A 19,161-nucleotide genomic window follows, 5' to 3' on the forward strand; every position below is an offset into this window, starting at 1 on the left:
GTTCTCTTATGTTTTTTATTTGTATTATGTATTAATTTGGTTGTATTATGTATTAATTATGTATTAATACTCTAATGTAAATTTTAAAATATTATGTATTAATATTCTAATGTATTAATTTGGTTCTCTAATGTACAAGGAGTGGCGGCGAAAGGCAAAGAGAGAGGTGGCAAAGGCGAAGAAAAAGGCATATGACGATCTGTATGAGAAGTTGGATACAAAGGAAGGGGAAAAGGATTTATACCGATTGGCAAGACAGAGGGACCGAGCTAGGAAGGATGTGCTGCAGGTTCGGGTGATAAAGGATGCAAATGGGAATGTGCTGATGAGCGAGGAGAGTGTGTTGAGAAGGTGGATGGAGTACTTTGAGGAGCTGATGAATGAAGAAAATGAGAGAGAGAGAGAGAGAGAGAGAGAGAGAGAGAGAGAGAGAGAGAGAGAGAGAGAGAGAGAGAGAGAGAGAGAGAGAGAGAGAGAGAGAGAGAGAGAGAGAGAGATATATATATATATATATATATATATATATATATATATATATATATATATATATATATATATATATATATATATATATATATATATATATATATATATATATATATATGGAGAGATGGAGATCGTGAATCAGGAAGTGGGGTGGATCAGTAAGGATGAAGTGAGGACTGCTATGAAGAAGATGAAAAGTGGAAAGGTGGTTGGCCCAGATGGTATACCAGTGGAGGCATGGAAGTGCTGAGGAGAGATGGCAGTGGGGTTGTTAACCAGATTGTTTAATAAAATCTTGGAAAGTGAGAGGATGCCGGAGGAGTGGAGATTAAGTGTACTGGTTCCGATTTTCAAGAACAAGGGTGATGTGCAGAGCTGTGGAAATTACAGAGGGATAAGGTTGTTAAGCCACACCATGAAGTTGTGGGAAAGAGTAGTGGAAGCTAGGTTGAGAGGAGAGGTGACGATCTGTGAGCAGCAATATGGGTTTATGCCAGGAAAGAGCACCACTGATGCGATGTTTGCTTTGAGAATGTTGATTGAGAAGTATAGGGAAGGCCAGAAGGAGTTACATTGTGTGTTTGTGGATTTAGAGAAAGCTTATGATAGGGTGCCAAGAGAGGAGTTGTGGATTTGTATGAGGAAGTCGGGAGTGGTGGAGAAGTATGTGAGGATTGTGCAGGATATATATGAGGACAGTGTGACAGCGGTGAGGTGACGAATGACGGAATGAGGTCGGAATGACGGACCGGTTTAAGGTAAAAGTGGGATTGCACCAAGGATCGACTCTGAGCCCTTTCCTGTTTGCAATGGTGATGGACAGGTTGACGGACGAGATCAGACTGGAGTCTCCATGGACTATGATGTTCGCGGATGACATCATGATCTGTCGCGAGAGTAGGGAGCAGGCTGAGGCGAGCCTTGAGAGGTGGAGGTACGCACTGGAGAGAAGGGGAATGATAGTCAGTTGGAGTAAGATGGAGTACATGTGCGTAAATGAGGGGGAGGGTGGTGGTATGGTGCGGTTGCAAGGAGTTGAGGGGGGGAAGGTGGATGGGTTAAAATACTTGGGATCAACTGTCCAAAGTAACGGAGAGTGTGGGAGAGAAGTGAAAAAGAGAGTGCAGGCAGGATGGAGTGGGTGGAGAAGAGTTGCAGGAGTGATTTGTGACAGAAGGGTAGCTGCAAGAGTGAAGGGGAAAGTATACAAGACGGTAGTGAGACCAGCTATGTTGTATGGTTTGGAGGCGGTGGCACTAACAAAAAGACAGGAAGCGGAGCTGGAGGTGGCAGAGTTAAAGATGCTGCTATTCTCGTTGGGAGTGACTAGGATGGACAGGATAAGGAATGAGTATATTAGAGGGACTGCACAGGTAGGACGGTTTGGAGACAAAGTGAGAGGCGAGATTGAGATGGTTTGGACAGGAGCACAGGAGGGAAGCGGAGTATATCGGGAGAATGATGCTGAAGATGGAGCCGCCAGGCAGGAGGAGAAGAGGAAGGCCCAAGAAGAGGTTCATGGATGCGGTGAGGGCGGACATGCGGGTGGTTGGAGTGTCAATGGAAGATGTGGAGGATAGAGCGAAATGGAGACGGTTGATCCGCTGTGGCGACCCCTTACGGGAGCAGCCAAAAAAGAAGAACAAGAATGTTTTTTATTTGCTTTTTATTTGGTTCTAAAAAAAAGAAATGCCAGCTTCGAGTGTGCTCGTCTGCTTTCCCAAGCACCTCTCAGCTTAGTATGTATGTTACTCCTCCTCTGTAAGCACTCTCTCGGAACATCTACTCCAGACAAGACACTTGCAAGCCACTCTTTTTTCATTCCGGACGCTTCTGAACCATCTCTTCTTCCTACTTACTCACGTGTTCTCCTTAGATCTTTATTAAAATAATCTTATCTAATATATAAACCTCTTTCTAACCACTGACTGACTGAGTGACTGATATTAAAGATCGGTGCCTTCTGGGTGACAAAAAAGAAAACGAAAGCTGAAATTTTGCGTGCCGCTGGACATCAAAGCCAGTATTCCAGAAAACATCACAGAATCGTCAGACAACAACCAAAAATGAAAATATAAATAAATGAAGAAAAAAAAAGAAAAAAATGCAGGTGAGTGACCAGACAATTGGAATTTTGTGTGCCAATGGACATCCAAGGTGATACACCAGGAAAAAAAAATCACCGAACCATCAGAAAGCATCCATAAATGAAAATAGAAATAGATGAAATAAAGCAAATGAAAATAAATAAATAAAAAATCAAATGCAGGTGAGCGACCCAAGACAATGGGGAAACACGATTTGTACGTTTATACAATGCGTAAGCACACCCCTCTAGTAAGTTATAAACCTACAATATAACCTTTAAATTATAATGTTATAACTTATGAACTCAATTTTGTGCATTTAAATTTTGAAATTACCACACAGGAGATCAATTTTCAGAATTATCACGGAAGAATCTCACCAACACTAGCTGAGTAAACCTTCCATCAAAAGCCTTCGTTGAGCGAGTACGCTTTTGAGCTTTCGGAGCATCTTTGAAGTACGCGTTTAATTTTTTAATTTTTGTTTTTTTTACTGCGCATGACTACCTGAGTACCAGTTATGTTAACCCCTGCTTATATGAGATAACGCCTGTGAGGGTGGCTGAGATCATTGTAAGGTTGATGCCTGAGAATTGAAAATGATGTGACTTGAGGGTTAACTCCGGCTCTTGTATATAGATATTACACGTTTCTTTTATTGCGGTTCCAAAGGGTTAGCTGAACTCATGAACAATCAATCTGAATTGTAATACACGTTTTGAGGATTAAACATCTCCAAAAGATAATACTTGAGAGAATTAAAGTTCTTGGTCTTCGACTATCCCACCAGGCCTCCATGTTTCTCAATAGGAGACTCTTTAAGGTCCACTCATTGACATTCAAAGGTTTATCAAAAATATTGTCGGTTTGTTATTCTTCTCACAAAGTGATTTATGTATACAACTGGGAATTAATCGCAGCATCGTTTCCATCAAGCTTACAATGATTAATAGATTTGTGCTGTTTGTAGTCCCTGCTATTCGGATAATGATCTGTCTTATGGCATGATGGGCTACAGATCTGATGGCCCATGAAGAACCATGGGAGTTTTTTTATTTTGGTTTTTGTAGTGGAGCAAACCTTGATTAGACATTCAGGAAGCAGGTAGGAATATCTACATTGGTCACAGTTACTGTCACTCAAACGGTCTACTTAGTTTGAAAAGTACCACATAATCTTTCATGGAGATGATGAAGTGCTATCATGCAGGACCGCCAGCTGAACATCCTCTTCAATGACATTGTGTTTAAGTGATGTAATTACTGCCTGTGAAGCAAGCACCATGATGACAGTTTATAGTTTGATCCCATTCTGTTGACAAACCCACACTATACAATTTACAGGCAAGTTTGGTATCACTGAGCTCTCCTGCCTTGCTTATTTTTGGGGATTATTTTCTTTTTATTCATTGCTTTCATTTTGGAGACTGGAAAAATGTTTCAATAATAATAATAATAATAATAATAATAATAATAATAATAATAATAATCTTTATTCTCCCAAATCATGGGAAATTCCTCCTCCCTTTATATCTAAAACTTTGTTTTCCTTTGCATTGGAACACCTTATTATTAAAACCAGCAAGTTGTCTGTGCCTGCTCGGGATTCTAAACAGGGTAGGCATGAAGGCGGTGAAAATGCAAATGACATCTTCTGTCATTCAGCTGGAAAGCTAGCAGCAACAATTCACATGTATTGCCACATCTAATGCTATTTGAATGCTCTAATGATGGTGAGATGCTCAATTTGAAATTGTTGGTTCGATATTTCTAGCTTTTTGATGCCGAGGGTCTGTAATGAAAATTTGTATTGATGTCAAAGCCAGTGAGCAATTGCAAATTAATTTTCGGATTTACATTGAAAAGTTGTATGAGTTTTTAATATAGTGTACAGTTGAACCCCTCTATTCACGGATTTGCTATTCGTGGACCCCGTGTAATCATGTTTTATAAAATACGACCTGCTTCAACATTCGTGTGCTTCGTGTGTTCGCAGTTTTTTTTTTTTTGCATTTTTCGCTTTTTTTTCACATTTTCGCAGTATTTTGCGTGCATATTCACGGTTTTTGCTGGCTTTTTCACAAATTTTCACGGGATTTTGGATTTTCCCTAATGCATTACAAACTGCTGGGAACCTATCCCACATTTTTCCATTGGAACAATGGCCCGCTATTCGCAGATTCGCTATTTGTGGCATTTTCCAGGAACATATCCCCCGCAAATATCAAGGTCCAACAGGATATATATATATATATATATATATATATATATATATATATATTCTGTATGCATCGTCGAAGCTTTGATCGGGGAAGAGCTAGTATACTGAATGGATCAGGATATAACAGGACAGAAAGGAACAGTAGAGAGAGGGGGAAAGCACCAACAGCAGAGTTGAAAGTCAAGATGGATGGAGGCTTGGACAACCAATGGGTGTGGGAGGAATGGAGGGCAGGAGAGGATGCATAGGGTGGACAAGATGGATACAGAAGGAAACTCCAAGGAGAGAAAACTGGAAATTTGGAAGGAGGAAGAATTAGGTTGGGTTAACGAGTGCAGAAAAGATCATGGTTTTGGATTTGGAAAGATCTGAGATGGTGGTGAACAGCTGTCTTGAACACCTGGAGTGAAGAATGAGATTGAAGAGGATGTGGAATTGATTCCACAGTTGGCGAAAAAATGAGCAAATGAGTGTCGGTGAGCAGTGATCCTGGATTTGGGTAGTTTCACCAGAAGGGGAATTAAGGTGGACCATGTGAGCACCGAAGAAGACAGAGACCACCGACCTGACTGTGATGCCGAAGTGATTGGCCCGTAATCTCAGCTTCATCATGGGAGATTCCAATAATCTTAAAGGCCTTGGATTCCACGATCATCAAGATGTGAGGCAGGGGACCCATCCCAGAGGGGACAGCATTACTCTATAAAGCTGTGGATGAAAACCTTGTTGGTGGATAGGAGTGGATAGGAATTTTCCTTTAAATTTAAGTTTTATTTCTCTTTGACATAAAAAAGTTTTATTGTTTGATTTTTACAACGAAAAATGTTTGTTTTTTCCTTTATTTACCAAATTTTTATTTGTCTTTTGCAATGAAAACCTTTATTGCTTTATTTTACAATCAAAAGTTTTATATCTCTCCTTTACTTGAAAATGTTTTTTTCTTTCCTTTTCTTCAAAGTTTTAAAAATTTTTTATTAACAATGAGATATTTTATTGCTTTTCTTTACATTTACAAGTTTTATTTCTCTCTTTTACAATGAAAGATGTCATTTCTTTCTTTAGCATTGAAGACTTGTATTGCTTTCCTTTTGTTTTAGAAGTTTTATTACTTTCCTTTATATTGAAATTTTTTATTTATTTCCTTTATAATGAAAAGTTTGTTGTTTTGTTTTACATTGTTTCTCATTCCCTGCCCTGCCGGAGTAGTCAAAAAGATCAATGCTGCCTTTACTGTGTTGGAGTCCTTTGGAAATGCAGAGACCATCCTCAATCGTAACGCATCCCGTCTTGCACAGATCTTATCTGTTGGCTATGATTCACTAGGTAGAATTGCCTCAGCCTCTTTTCAGGTAATGCTGACTTCTAAATAGCCTGTTATGGACTTTACATCATGAATTCTTAATCAAATATCATTTTTCTTTTCTGTCACCCTCCCCTTACTCTCACTTTCGTCTTTATTTGATCTCCATAATTTTTGCTCTCTGAATTTGAAATTCCTGCAGCATTTTAACTTTCTCCTTAAACAACTTAACTTTAAAAAAGAAAGTTTACATTGTGACAATGTAAACAAACAAGTTTGCAATCATTGTGACAGATCAAAGTACCACTTTGCTGGATTAGATTCCCTTCCACCTTCAATGACAATCAGTGTCTGACACAACTGTGCATTGGTTGAGGTGGAAAATACTTAATGTGGGGGAAAAAAATTATCATCCAATTGAGATAAGAAAGACATTTCTCATTAAATCATTCGATTATATTTTTGAAGGCATTGGCATTTACTCAAACATTTGCAGTCTTAAAGGGGATACTTTTTAAATTTGAAAATATATGTTTGATTTTGATTTTTCTCACTCGCGATGTTTCAACACTCCAATTTTCACCTCCATCATCGAAGGTGGATAGACGTTATGTTTTGACCCCTGTCTGTGTGTCTCACTGTGAGCATGATATCTCAAAATGTTATGGACAGAGTCAAATTAATTTGGTGGTTTGTGACAAGGCTAAATTGATTCGATTTTGGGGAAGATCCAGATTGGGATCTGGCCTATCAGTGGGATACAAAATGTAAACTGTTCAGCCTCTACAGAGTGCTGTTCAGGTATGTGCTCTACAGAGTGCTGTTCTATTTTTCAAATTTTAATTGTCATGCAACTTGATTAGAATATCACTTGAGTTTGTTCTTATCTTGTACTCATGAGGACACAGTTTGTTCATCACATACACCACTGTGGCCCTTCTGTCCATTTCCCAGAGATTGTGAATGTAAAATATTTTATCTTTATTTTGCAAAGCAGCTGCCTGTGCCATTATCTCTGAAGCTCGATTTGGGTTAACCAAAATATCTCATCAAGTTGACTTATAGTTTGTAAAAGTTTTGAGAATCATAGTCATTTTGTTTTCATTCTCATGAGGAATAAGGTCTTTTATTGAAAGCTGTTTAGTCTTAAATATGTTTTCAAATGTTGTCTTTTTATAATTGTTGAAACCTTTACAGATTTCCAGATTTGGTTTCTGCCAAGAGAATGAAGTTATTTTTCTGTTTTTGTCTCTGCCTTATGTTCTCTGACCATAAACGAGGGTTATTACATAATATTAGGGCAATAGTCCAGTCAGTCTATGACATATAATTAGGATAACCTCAAACAAATACAAAAATAAGTGATTTGACTCGTTTTATAATAACAACTGAATAGTGCATAGTGTATCAAAAGTCTAAAAACATCCAGCTTGTGAAACTTTGTTAAAATTATGTCTCTAAACCCACCATACGTGCAATTTTCACCACATAAGACTTGGTGCAGACACATTTCTAGAATCGGTAATTTCACTTAATGGTGTTACTACAGCATTAAATCTTCTTGAAATCCTGAATCAAGGCAGACAATGTCCTGCTGTGACTGTCAGATAATCTCATCTCATCTCAAATTAATTTGGGAATATTTATGTATCCCCATGAAGGTCACCTTAAACCACAGAAGATGCATTAAAAGAGTTGAAATCATGACAGTCTCCATATCCAACTGAACACAGCAAACCATGTTTCTTGTAGTTGCAACGTTTGGTGTCAGTCTGTTTTGCAGTTACACCTGATAACCTTGTGTAAGTTCTCAGGGGCTGGAGCCAGGTGAGCATGAATAGGATGAAGCTTGTCCTTGGCAGTGATTCAACCCCATTCCGTGGGATCACATTCTCATCCTGAGCAATCCTTTGCTGGACTTGCAAATATGTATGCTGACTGTGGAAGCTTGCTGCTGTAAAGTTGGAGGTAAGACGTGAACCTGGCCAAAAGTAGTGTTCACCATGACTTTCCTGCAAGATTTTCTACATCTAAAAAGATCAAAACCTTCACTGGAAATGCTACTGTACAGGTCAGCAAGTGCTTCCTCTCCTGTTCTGACAACTTCTTCCTTTGACCCCTTTCTTGAAACACTTCAGCTTGGTTCCTGAAATAAGGATCACAAGTAAGTTTCTCAGTGCCATACCCTTGCCAATTCCAAACAGATGAGGTGTGGTATCACATCCTGTTGTGGCAAGCACAAATGGAAGCAAGCACCATATTTCAGGCCTGAGTGCCTGCTCCATCCACTTTATGTTCCATACTCACTTTTTCTTAGCAATGGATTATCTGGACTTGGATTTGAAAAAAATGTCATTGGAGTTGAGGTCTGCTTGGCAGCATAGAAGCACAATAAGATCTGTGTCCTCTTCTACAAATACAGTCACACCTTTGGTTGCAGATGATATTTCAGTTTTTATCCCTCATCCCATCTATTCAAACCTTTTGAGGAAATTCAGTCACAAATGCCTGTGTCTCACTATCAGCTATGATCCTTGTTGGGAAAACCACATTTCAAAGTTGGCCTCCAAAGCCAGTCGCCGACTGGACATCCTGCATCATACAAAGTCCTTCCTTGGCACACCTGAACTCATATCCACATGCAAGGCCTTCATCCACAGCTCGATTGAGTAATGCTCTGTCTCCTCTAGGCTGGTGCCCCTGCCTCACACCTTGCTCATTTTGATGCCGTGGAAACCAAGGCCTTCAAGATTAGTGGAGCCTACAGTGATGAAGCTGAGTCTATGGGCCTATCACTTTCTCATCACAGACAGGTCAGTGGTCTTTTTCTTCTGCCACTACCTTTGTGGTCTTGCACCCTCTGCTCTTTCCATACTTTGTCCCATCCACCCCCTAGGTTTCTGCAGGACACAGGCAGTCCACTAGCAAACCCCTTCTGGTCAAAGTTCCAAAATCCAGAATCGCTGCTCACCTCCACTTATTTGTTTCTCTTTCCTCCTGCCATGAGGAACCAAGTTTCTTCTTCTTCTTCTTCTTCTTCTTCTTCTTCTTCTTCTTCTTCTTCTTCTCCTTCTTCTTCTCCCTCTTCTTCTCCCTCTTCTTCTCCCTCTTCTTCTCCCTCTTCTTCTCCCTCTCCTTCTCCTTCTCCTTCTCCTTCTCCTTCTTCTTCTTCTTCTTCTTCTTCTTCTTCTTCTTCTTCTTCTTCTTCTTCTTCTTCTTCTTCTCCATGAGAGTTTGCTTCTGTACTCATCTTGTCCACCCCATGCTTCCTCCCCTACCCCTCATCCCCACACCAAGATTTGTAACAAAGCACGGCTCTGCTAGTTCCCATTACATTAAATTATCTTTCCAAAGAAAAAGTAAAATGGTTTTCTTTCATTTTTAATTAAGCGAAATCAGCTGACAATTCCTTGCTCAGTATGTGTACATAAACTGTCGCCCACCAACTTTTATAGAAAACTCTGGATGTGGAAAAATTGTATTCGTTTTCCACAAATGAAGTCACGTCTGATTGCAATAAAGATTTGACTTTTGAAACTAAACAGCTACTGCAACACCATGAGCAAGTTCATTGTTTCTACCAATATATGCAAAAGATCACACCGTGTGAATTTCAACTGATCCGTTTGACAGATTTTCCATTACTCATCATTCCCATTTTGGGAAAGTTTGCTGATGAATTGCTTCAGCCGAGGCATCTTGGATATATGAATGTATATTTAGGATGAGTCGTGATATGTTGCTTTAGGACTATGGAAGAGTTTTAACACTATTTATTTGGTTAAAATCCTCACGAGTGCTTTGCAGTCTTCTTCATATTATTTTTTAAACCTCTTTTTTCCACGGGTATGATAGAGACTAAGTATTAAGGACGCTGGACTTGCATTCCAGAAGCTGCTGATTTAATTCTGGCTGAACGCAGCAGTATTAAGAATTTGGATTCTAAGCTTTGGGAAACGGATGTAGTCTCAGTATAAATAACATTTCATGAGAGGATTTTTGGTCAAAACACAACCTGCTGAATAAGTATCCAGCTTTCTCAAAAGCTCACCTTCGGTGAAGGATATTCCACCTACTCTGGTCTGCAGGGTGTTTCAAAAAGATTGATACAACTTTGAGTTCCTGCCATTTCTTTGTTTTTTGACCGATACCATTTTCCTTTTCAGGGTTGGTGGTGTTGTAGTGGTATTTTTTCCCCTGGGATTTCTAGCTCCATAGCTCAACTATGCCATTGACAGGGAAGCAGAAGACAAAAGTGGTGGCTCTGTGGTATAAGACTAAATCATATGTAGACACCCACCGGAGGTTCTGCCGGAAATACGACCTCAGAACACGTGATGGACCCACAAATTGTGCCATTCAACATATTGTGAAACATTTTGAGCAAAAGGTTGCAGTGCACAACCAGAGCAAGGGCAACAGTGGTAGGCCAGCATCAGTAAAGCCTAAGTCACATTTGCTCTATGGCTAGGATACGGCGGCCGTACCCCCCCCCCCCCACTGAATTGACAGAAACGTGCGGCGGCTGCAGAGTTTCTGAGGTGGCCTCAGGGTGGCCCTATGCCGTATGGCTATCTTTTACAGGCCATAGGGGTCTCCGTGGAATTATAGCGCGGAGTTATAACTTTTTTCATTTCTACTTTGGCCATAGCAATTCGACAAGCTGTTAGATGTGTTCCACGTCGTGACGTAGATGTGTTCATGTGACGTGACATAGATGTGTTCCACGTCGAGCGTACGTAGGGCGTACGATGGGCTTGCGTTATTCGTGCGGCTGCCGTAGGCTCTTATCAATGAAAAATGAATTTTGCCAACCCCCCAAAAATTACGGCAGCCACACTATTTCCACGGTCGCCGTATGGTAGTCCTAAGGCGTCCCTGTGTTCAACGTACGGTGGCCTTGCGGTCTGTGTGACTACCTGCGGGCAACGCAGGGTCGACGCACAGTTCCCCTACGCCCGCCGTGCGTCCTACGTACGGCCTCCGTGGCAGTCTGCGTCGACCGTGCATCCACTGTGCGCTATCGCTGGAGATCAGAGTATAGGTGTTTGCCTATACTCCAAACTGGTATATTCAGTTATATATATATATATATATATATATATATATATATATATATATATATATATATATATATATATATATATATTATAGTTATGGTATATTCAGTTTTATATATATATATATATATATATATATATATATATATATATATATATATATATATATATATATATATACTGGTATATTCAGAACTGTTATATTTTTATTTCAGTAAAAAAAGAACTGATATATATATATATATATATATATATATATATATATATATATATATATATATATATATATATATATATATATATATATATATATATATATCCACTCGTTACCGTCCGTCTGGCCGCACGTTCGCCTTAGGGTCCCCCTGCGGTCTCGTTGTGGGCACCTTGCATCTGCCTTGAAAATTCTATGGCCGCCGCAGGGACGCCCTAAGGTCACTGTGCGACATCAAATCAAAGACCGTACGGCATCCCCACGTTTTCGGTCTCCACAATTTATAAATACGCCGTGCGGCTCCCCGAAAAAAAAAAAACAAACAAAAAAAACATGTGACTGCTACATTGTGTGACCGTGGAAATACTGCAGCCGCCCTATAATTGCTAGTGGCTGTAGATTTTGTAGACCCTACGACCGCTGTGCCAAATGTGACTTAGGCCTAACCCAGTGCCGGATTAAGCCTCGGCTGGCCCTAAGGCACATTTTGAAATTTTAGAGAATGGCATGAAAAATTTAAATTAGATCTCGGGCTCATGGAAATGGACCCCAGACAAAAGACGAACTGATTCAAGAACAAAATATTTAATACCAAAAAGACAAATATTTAATGTGAAAAGAAAATAGTTTATTTAATCCCTTTTTCCTAAATTTTTGTGGCCCAAATTTTTGGCTGGCCCTAAGGCACATGCCTTGTCTGCCTAATGGTTAATCCAGCACTGGCCTAACCAAGAGCCAAGTCAACATCGACGCCATGCGGGATTCTGCAGTGGACAGTCCCAAGAAGTCCCACTGCCGACGCTTCCAGGAGCTCGGCATCAAACCAACATCAGTCTGGCGTATCCTCACTGAGGAACTGAAGCTTTTCCCATACATCATCTCTATTAGGCATAAACTGAGTCAAGATGACATGAGAAGGAGACTTGATATGTGCAATTGGCTCAGTGACTGGATGGAGCGGTACCCAAACTGGATCAACCTGATGTGGTTCAGTGATGAAGCCCATTTCCACTTGAACGGTGCCATCAACAAACACAACAACCTTTTCTGGTGGGTGTCTATTTATGATTTTGTCACATACCACAGAGCCACCACTTTTGTCTTCTGCTTCACTGTCAATGGCATAGTTGAGCTACAGAGATAGAAATCCCAGGGAACAAATACAATGATAACAACACCAAACCTTGAAAAGGAAAACGGTATTGGTTAAAAAAAACAAAGAAATGGCAGGAAGTCAAAGTTGTGCCAATCTTCTTGAAACACCCTGTATATGTGATGCCATTCCACACTTTGTGGTTGAGTCATTATGGTGGGCACATAAATGTGACCTATGGAAATGCAGCACTGGCCAAATAAATCACAAACTGAATAGATGGCAAATAACATGAAGGATTAGAGATGGTTATTAACGTAAAACCAACTACAGATTGTTTTCACAGAGAATTTGGTGTGAATGCTATAGCAAAGTTACTGTCGTGGAATCAAACCTGTAAATTGTCTCATGATTGACAAGGAAACGATGATCAAGAACATTATTTTTCTTTGGTCATCCAGACAAGGCTGATCTGAGATGTGAAGTACATCGTGTTTATGCTTGGTCCACAGTCTGCTGGTTAACTTCAATACAACTTTGATCCATGCTTATGGCCACATTTACTTACGTGCATCCAAAATGGAGTGTACCTGAAGTATGCTGGTCCATCTAATGTAACAGCTCAACATTGTGTCAAAATTGAATCGCACTCCGAAATATTATCTTTAATTGCTCTTGTAAAGCATTTTCAAAATAATTGTTGCAAGTGGACGTTGAGTAATACGGTGACTTTTGTGTGGGTATGCACCCATCACATTGCATGGGAGAGCACTGTATTTGGAAAGGCATTCATGAGTTCCCATCCTTTTTTGTGATGATGTTAAACTGGATGTCTTTTCCGTAGCATTGGCATCAAATATTTAGAATAGTGTCTCAAAAAATATAAGATTCGGCCATTGTGTAATGGCACCCTGGCTAAATTTTAAATTCCTGCCATAATCTACCTGAGGCTTTTGGGGCAGAAGGCACCGCATCAGCAAAGCCATGCCTCCAAAAATGATGCAACTATCAGCCAGGTGCCCTCTATGTAAGAATGTACAAGAAGCATTCGGAAAGGCATTTGCATTTTCCCGTCCTTTCAGAGAGGTGATGCCAAGCCGGCTTTCCCATCTCTTCGCATCACCTTGTGGATGCCAAAGATCACGTGATCTCTTTCAAAAGGAGTTGGCCATTTTTTGCTGGTTTGCTGGCCAACACAATTTTGATTCTTGGTTGTCTGGGACAGCAATGTTGAACCAGCCAGCGAAAGAAGCCGGCAGATCTCATGATATCGTATTGAATGCCTTCATATTCTGATTTTTGAGTACACACATCTCATATGTATTTATAAATGATTGATGGATAATTCCTGCGTCTTTCTCTCTCTTCATAATGAATATCATCAGTGATGGAAAATGTAATCACGTTGTTGTGTTGATGTCGACTGCAGGCATTGCTCTTGGACCAGATGCGAGTGGCTTCTCGACCTCCTGGTGAGGGAACCTTCCACGTTTTCTATGAGCTGCTCGCTGGCGCAGAATCCAGCCTCAGGTGACGTTTGGCAGACAGGCCACGGGCCAGAACCCGTCTTCCAGTAATCGTAGACAGGGTACCTCAATGGTGCATTTTGCTCCGGACATCCAAAATGGGAGTTGTTACCTTGTTTTATGAATAATATATGGTAAATGTACACATGATTTATATGTGTGTTTCTTTGAAGAATGGCTAACCTCACAGGGAAACACAAGAGCAGGAATTTTGGTTTGTACGCAAATGAAATGAAATGATTGTAATAACAATATAATTTGCCTATGTGTACGATGTATGGCATGACCGTGACACGTATTGCATTTCCACAATCCCATTGCCACACTTCAGGGTACAGTTGTGCTATTTTGGGTTGTTTTGAATTTATTTATTTTTGCTGATTGAGATTTATAAACATGATTGATGTCGTAGAAATGTCGATGATTCAACAGTTTGTTCTTTTCCTTTATTTCTTGTTTTCACAATCGCGCTATTTCAGGACGGAGCTTTACATGAACACTGTCTCCGACTCAAATTCCTTTGGGATTGGAGTCTTCAAAAAGGTACGTTTATTTATTTTTCTACCCCCCTTCTCCCCAATGTATTATTTATTCCTAATGAGTGTGCGGAATAGAAAAGGTGATCAGGAGTCGGTGGCACCTCGGCCTGCAGCCAGGTGCTGCGCCACCGCCATGATTCGCTGTTTTCCCTCACTTTTACTTCATTAGCGGCAGCGGAGGCTCGATCTGTGCCATCGGTGTTGCGATGATGCACCACAATCTTCAAGGCCCTGATCAAATTCTACCTAATTGCTTTCACAATAATCTCGAGTTGTAATTTGTATTTTGTACGGAGCATGAGGATTCTGCGTTTTCCATGAAGTGTACACCAAATGTAAATGCATTAGCAGAGGCCGTTGGCCTAACAGTTCAGCCAACTTCCTGATGTTGATGCTATTACAAGCCTTGTCTATTTTTTTGTCCTCTGTGATATGTGTACAGTACTTGTGATTATATTGTTTTAAGCCTGGTGTTGACTTGGTGGTCAGGGTGGCTGGCTTGGGATCTTAGGGTCCTGAATTTGAGCCTCGTTAGCTGCTGAATTAACACCAGGTGGGTTTGACTCAGCCTGTCATCCTTCTGAGGTCGGTGAAATGAGTACCAATGTACTGGTATAGGGGCACAGCATCAGTGGCATAGTCATGCCCTAACAAAATGATAGCTACCCAACAGCCAAGCTGCCATATGCAAGAAGAATAATATTGTTTTGCATATCATGTACTAAATAGCAGGGGGTACACGTTGTTGCCCAGTGCTGTTCTTATCCAGTTGGTATTTTGAAGAAATCACATTTTCTAATTTGTGTGTGGGGGAGGGGGGGGGTAAAACACTTCCCTCCACCCACAAAGGAATGGGGTCAGGGATAATTTAATATTACATTTCACATAGCTACAAAGACTTAGGCACTGCAGAGAGATTAAAAAAAATATACCAACTTGTTTTTTCAAAATTTTCAAGAATTATGTTCACTTAAAACACTCCCCAACACTCACTGATGAACCTCTGAAAGTTTGACCATCTCTGAAAAAAATGGTCACACACACACACACACACACACACACACACACACACACACACACACACACACACACACACACCAGCTCTCTTATGGTATAGATTCGTGGGGTTTTTTTTGTTTGTTTTTTTTTGTAGGGAGAGCAATGTGACCAAATAAATTTTCCATGATTGGACTAATAAATATTTGAATTGAATTACAACAGAGCTTTCAGTTATTGTACCCAAGCCAGAAAAGAATGACCCATGTGTAGTAAATACCCAACTATGTATAGGCAGTTGTAATGCAAGGTTGTTTTTCTGCTCCATCCCAGTCTGACTGAGTCTCGGGTGATGATCACTCTGTGGTCGAAACGTCGACCTGAGTCTCGGCCTAATGGGCAGCAACCCAAGATGGTGTGGTGCCTTCATTTTTGAAAACTTAACTTATACATGCAATGGGGCTCAAATGCTCTTGATCATTTCGTGGTATCTCTGCAGACAATGACCACCATCCAGCGATCGAGTAGTGAAGATTCATTTGTGGTTTGTGACCATTCTTGTGCGTCTTTCTGTGCTCGTACAGCCCGAAGAGAAGCAGCAAGCGGCCGTGAGGTTTTCTCAGCTGCAGTCCGCCATGTTAATGCTGGGTATCAGTGCAGATGAACAGAGGGCTATATGGTTTGTCCTGGCAGCCATCTTTCATCTGGGGGCAGCTGGTGCTACAAAAGGTATATTTAGTTCATCAGAGAACCTGATATCGCTCTTACAGCTCCAGTAAGAAACATTTCCCTGAAAATGGTGTTGAAATCTTTATCATATGCAGATGTCATTAACATTTAACAATGATTGGTTACATTATTACTGGACTCCATTTCCCACCTCGATCCTCTCCTCCTCCCTCACCCCGCCTTTATAAGCATAAAACTGCAGATAATTTGTAATCAGACAGCTGAGGTATCAGTCCAAAAGCCTCGTATTTTCAAAAGGAAAGGTGGTATGCAGTGTCATTGATGGCAAATATTTATAATCTTTTTTCTGTATGCACTTGCCTCTTAAACAAAGCCAAGCCACATGTGATAAAACCAATCTCACACCTTTCAGATCTCCATGGGTCTTCACATAGAGCAATTATGAACATCTCAGATGTACAAGCCACTTTGTTCCTTTTGATCAAACAGTATGCTTTTCCCTCAAGATGCACCTCCATTGTGGATGAGGTGAAATTTTGCACACAGCATCAAGCTAATCAAAAGTAAAGATTGTAATTTTTTGATGCAAATCTGCAAATGCAGGTTTTCTGATGGTCCCAGGTTCACATACACAGTTGTGATAACTCGAAAGCCCTGAATGGGGATTTGGGCGGGGCGGGGGGGGGGGAGACGTGTATTGTGTCTGCACAACTGTCTGCAGATGTCCTTCTGCAGTTGGGTTACCTTTTTTAGGAGCTTGGAAGCAGGATTTGCACTCCGGATACCGTAAAACACTTCACTCTGCAAAACACAAGAAAAACACAAAGAAAATTGAAAAGACCTCCTGTGCAGCTGCCCTATACAGGGCAGCTCGCCAGGTGATGGAATTGGGGCAAAGCCTTCGGGACCCCCACTCTTTGATGATAGGAGGAAAACCATGGGGGTAACCTTCCCAGGCCAGATTGCGGAAGTGTGTCGGGATGGTGATGAGGTGTTGTCCACCAGATGGTGATTTCTTTGGATTAACCTGACCTGGTCCATTCAGGTGGGTGCCTGGAATGTCCTATCCCTGGGAGAGGATGATCACCTGTCTCTGTTATCATCTTAGCACAAGTGTTTGAACATTGATATTGCAGCACTCTCTGAGGTTCGGATATCAGATCATCGCGGGATCATGGTCAATGGTTACACCTACTATTGGTCTGGTCACTCTGATGGTCACTATGCTCAAGGAGTTGCTGTAGCTGTGTCCAATAAGCTGACTCCAACGATAATTTAGGCAACACCAGTCAACGAGCGTATTATGAGACGAAGTATTCATCACTCCTTGGGTGTTGTTTCTCTGGTCTCTGGATGTGCTCCGACTGAGGTGAGTGATCTCACCGTGAAGGACGCATTCTACGCCACGCTCAAGTCTGTGTTTGATCACTGCCCCAGACGAGATACTCTTTTCGTCTTGGGAAATTTCAATGCATCGAATGAAACTGATAGGGTTGGTTATGAGACATGTACGTTGGTCCCCATGGGTCTGAAACTGTGAACCAGAATAGCACGAAGTTCCTTGACTTTGCAAAAAGTGATGCGGTGAGGGTGGCTAGTTCATCGTTTCAGTGCCCACAGGCTCATTGCTGGATTTGGTGTTCCAACACTGGTGGTGTGGCAAAGGAGATTGATCCTGTGCTCATTGGTGGTTACTGGAGGATAATCCAGAACTGCAGGGTTTACCAGAATGCTCCAGTCCTCAATCCCGAACACAGACTTGTGGTAGCAGCTCTGAAGTTGCACCTTAAATCTGTGAGAATGGTACCATCCCAGCCAAGGATGGATGTTGGCAAGCTCAAGGATAAGAGGGTAGCTAAGGAGTTTGCGAACAGGCTGAGTGGAGATTTGGGGGGTCTGAGTGCTTTGGGGGATCCTGAAGAGTTGTGGAGTGCCTTCAAGACCACCATCCTTGATGTTGACAGTGGATGTCTTGGAACTCGCAGTCAGGCAAAGAAGAATTTTGTCTCTCAAGGGAGACTGGATACCATTGACCAGAGTCACAGGACCAGGCTTAACAGCAGAGCTGAGCTGTTCAAGGAGTTGAGGCGGAAAACTGAACATGCGCTGAGGATTGGTAAGGAGGTCGATCTGCATGGGATCTATAATGGGTAGAGCATCACCTGTGGTCAAGTGATTCTCGTCCTGCTTACAAGGGAATTTGCACATTGCATTCCTCCAAGCCCATCCCTCGGCGTACTGCAGTTAGAGCAGAGGGTAGTGGGCTGTTGACAGAGGAGTCCAAAGTGAAGGCCCGCTGGACCAATTACTTTGAGCGGCTGCCTAAGGCTGATCCAACAGCGGTTGAGTTTGATGTCAGGGGTGTTACTATCCCGATTGCTTACCCTCCAATCAACTGTGATTCACCTTCGTTTGTGGAAACACAAGCTGTGGTTATCCAGTTGAAATAGGGTAAAGCTCCTGGGATCTGTGACATCCATGTTGATCTTCTCAAGGCTGGTGGAAATGCTGTACTCATGACATTGCATGCAGTTCTGTGTTCTGCCTGGAACACAGACATCATCCCAACTGACTGGAAGAGGAGCCTTGTTGTCCCTCTCTGGAAAGGGAAGGGTGATCGCCAGGAGTGCACCAACTACCGAGGGGCGACGCTGCTCTCGGTGCTGGGCAAGGTCGTTGCTTGCCACCATCTGCTTGAGCACCAGCATCCAGAGCAGTCAGGGTTTACATGAAAGAGGCCAATGATTGACCATATCCTTGCTCTTCAGGTCCTCATCGAACGCAGACGAGAGTTTCGACAGGGGCTGCAAGCAGCCTATGCTGATCTCTGTAAAGCATTTGATTCAGTGAATTGGGATACCCTCTGGAGGATTCTTGGTCTTCGTGGGGTGCCACCACAACTGATCAATCTGATGTCTGAACTACACTCTGGTATTGAGAGTGCTGTGAG

At 41.5% G+C, this 19,161-nt stretch overlaps 1 protein-coding gene across 9 annotated transcripts in view; it reads left to right on the forward strand.

The window, feature by feature from the left end:
- LOC147010811 (unconventional myosin-XVIIIa-like) overlaps nt 1-19,161 on the forward strand; it is a 261,897-nt gene that overhangs the window by 50,372 nt on the left and 192,364 nt on the right. For all 9 annotated transcript variants that reach the window (XM_085859462.1, XM_085859461.1, XM_085859460.1 and 6 more), the window contains 4 exons: nt 6,000-6,142; nt 13,890-13,990; nt 14,466-14,529; nt 16,106-16,250. In XM_085859462.1, coding sequence (XP_085715588.1) covers nt 6,000-6,142; nt 13,890-13,990; nt 14,466-14,529; nt 16,106-16,250 — 453 coding nt within the window. The remainder of the gene's footprint in view (nt 1-5,999; nt 6,143-13,889; nt 13,991-14,465; nt 14,530-16,105; nt 16,251-19,161) is intronic.

This window comes from Eptatretus burgeri, chromosome 16, assembly GCF_056783735.1.
Source record: "Eptatretus burgeri isolate ZD-2024b chromosome 16, Ebu_testis_v1, whole genome shotgun sequence".
NCBI lineage: Eukaryota > Metazoa > Chordata > Myxini > Myxiniformes > Myxinidae > Eptatretus > Eptatretus burgeri.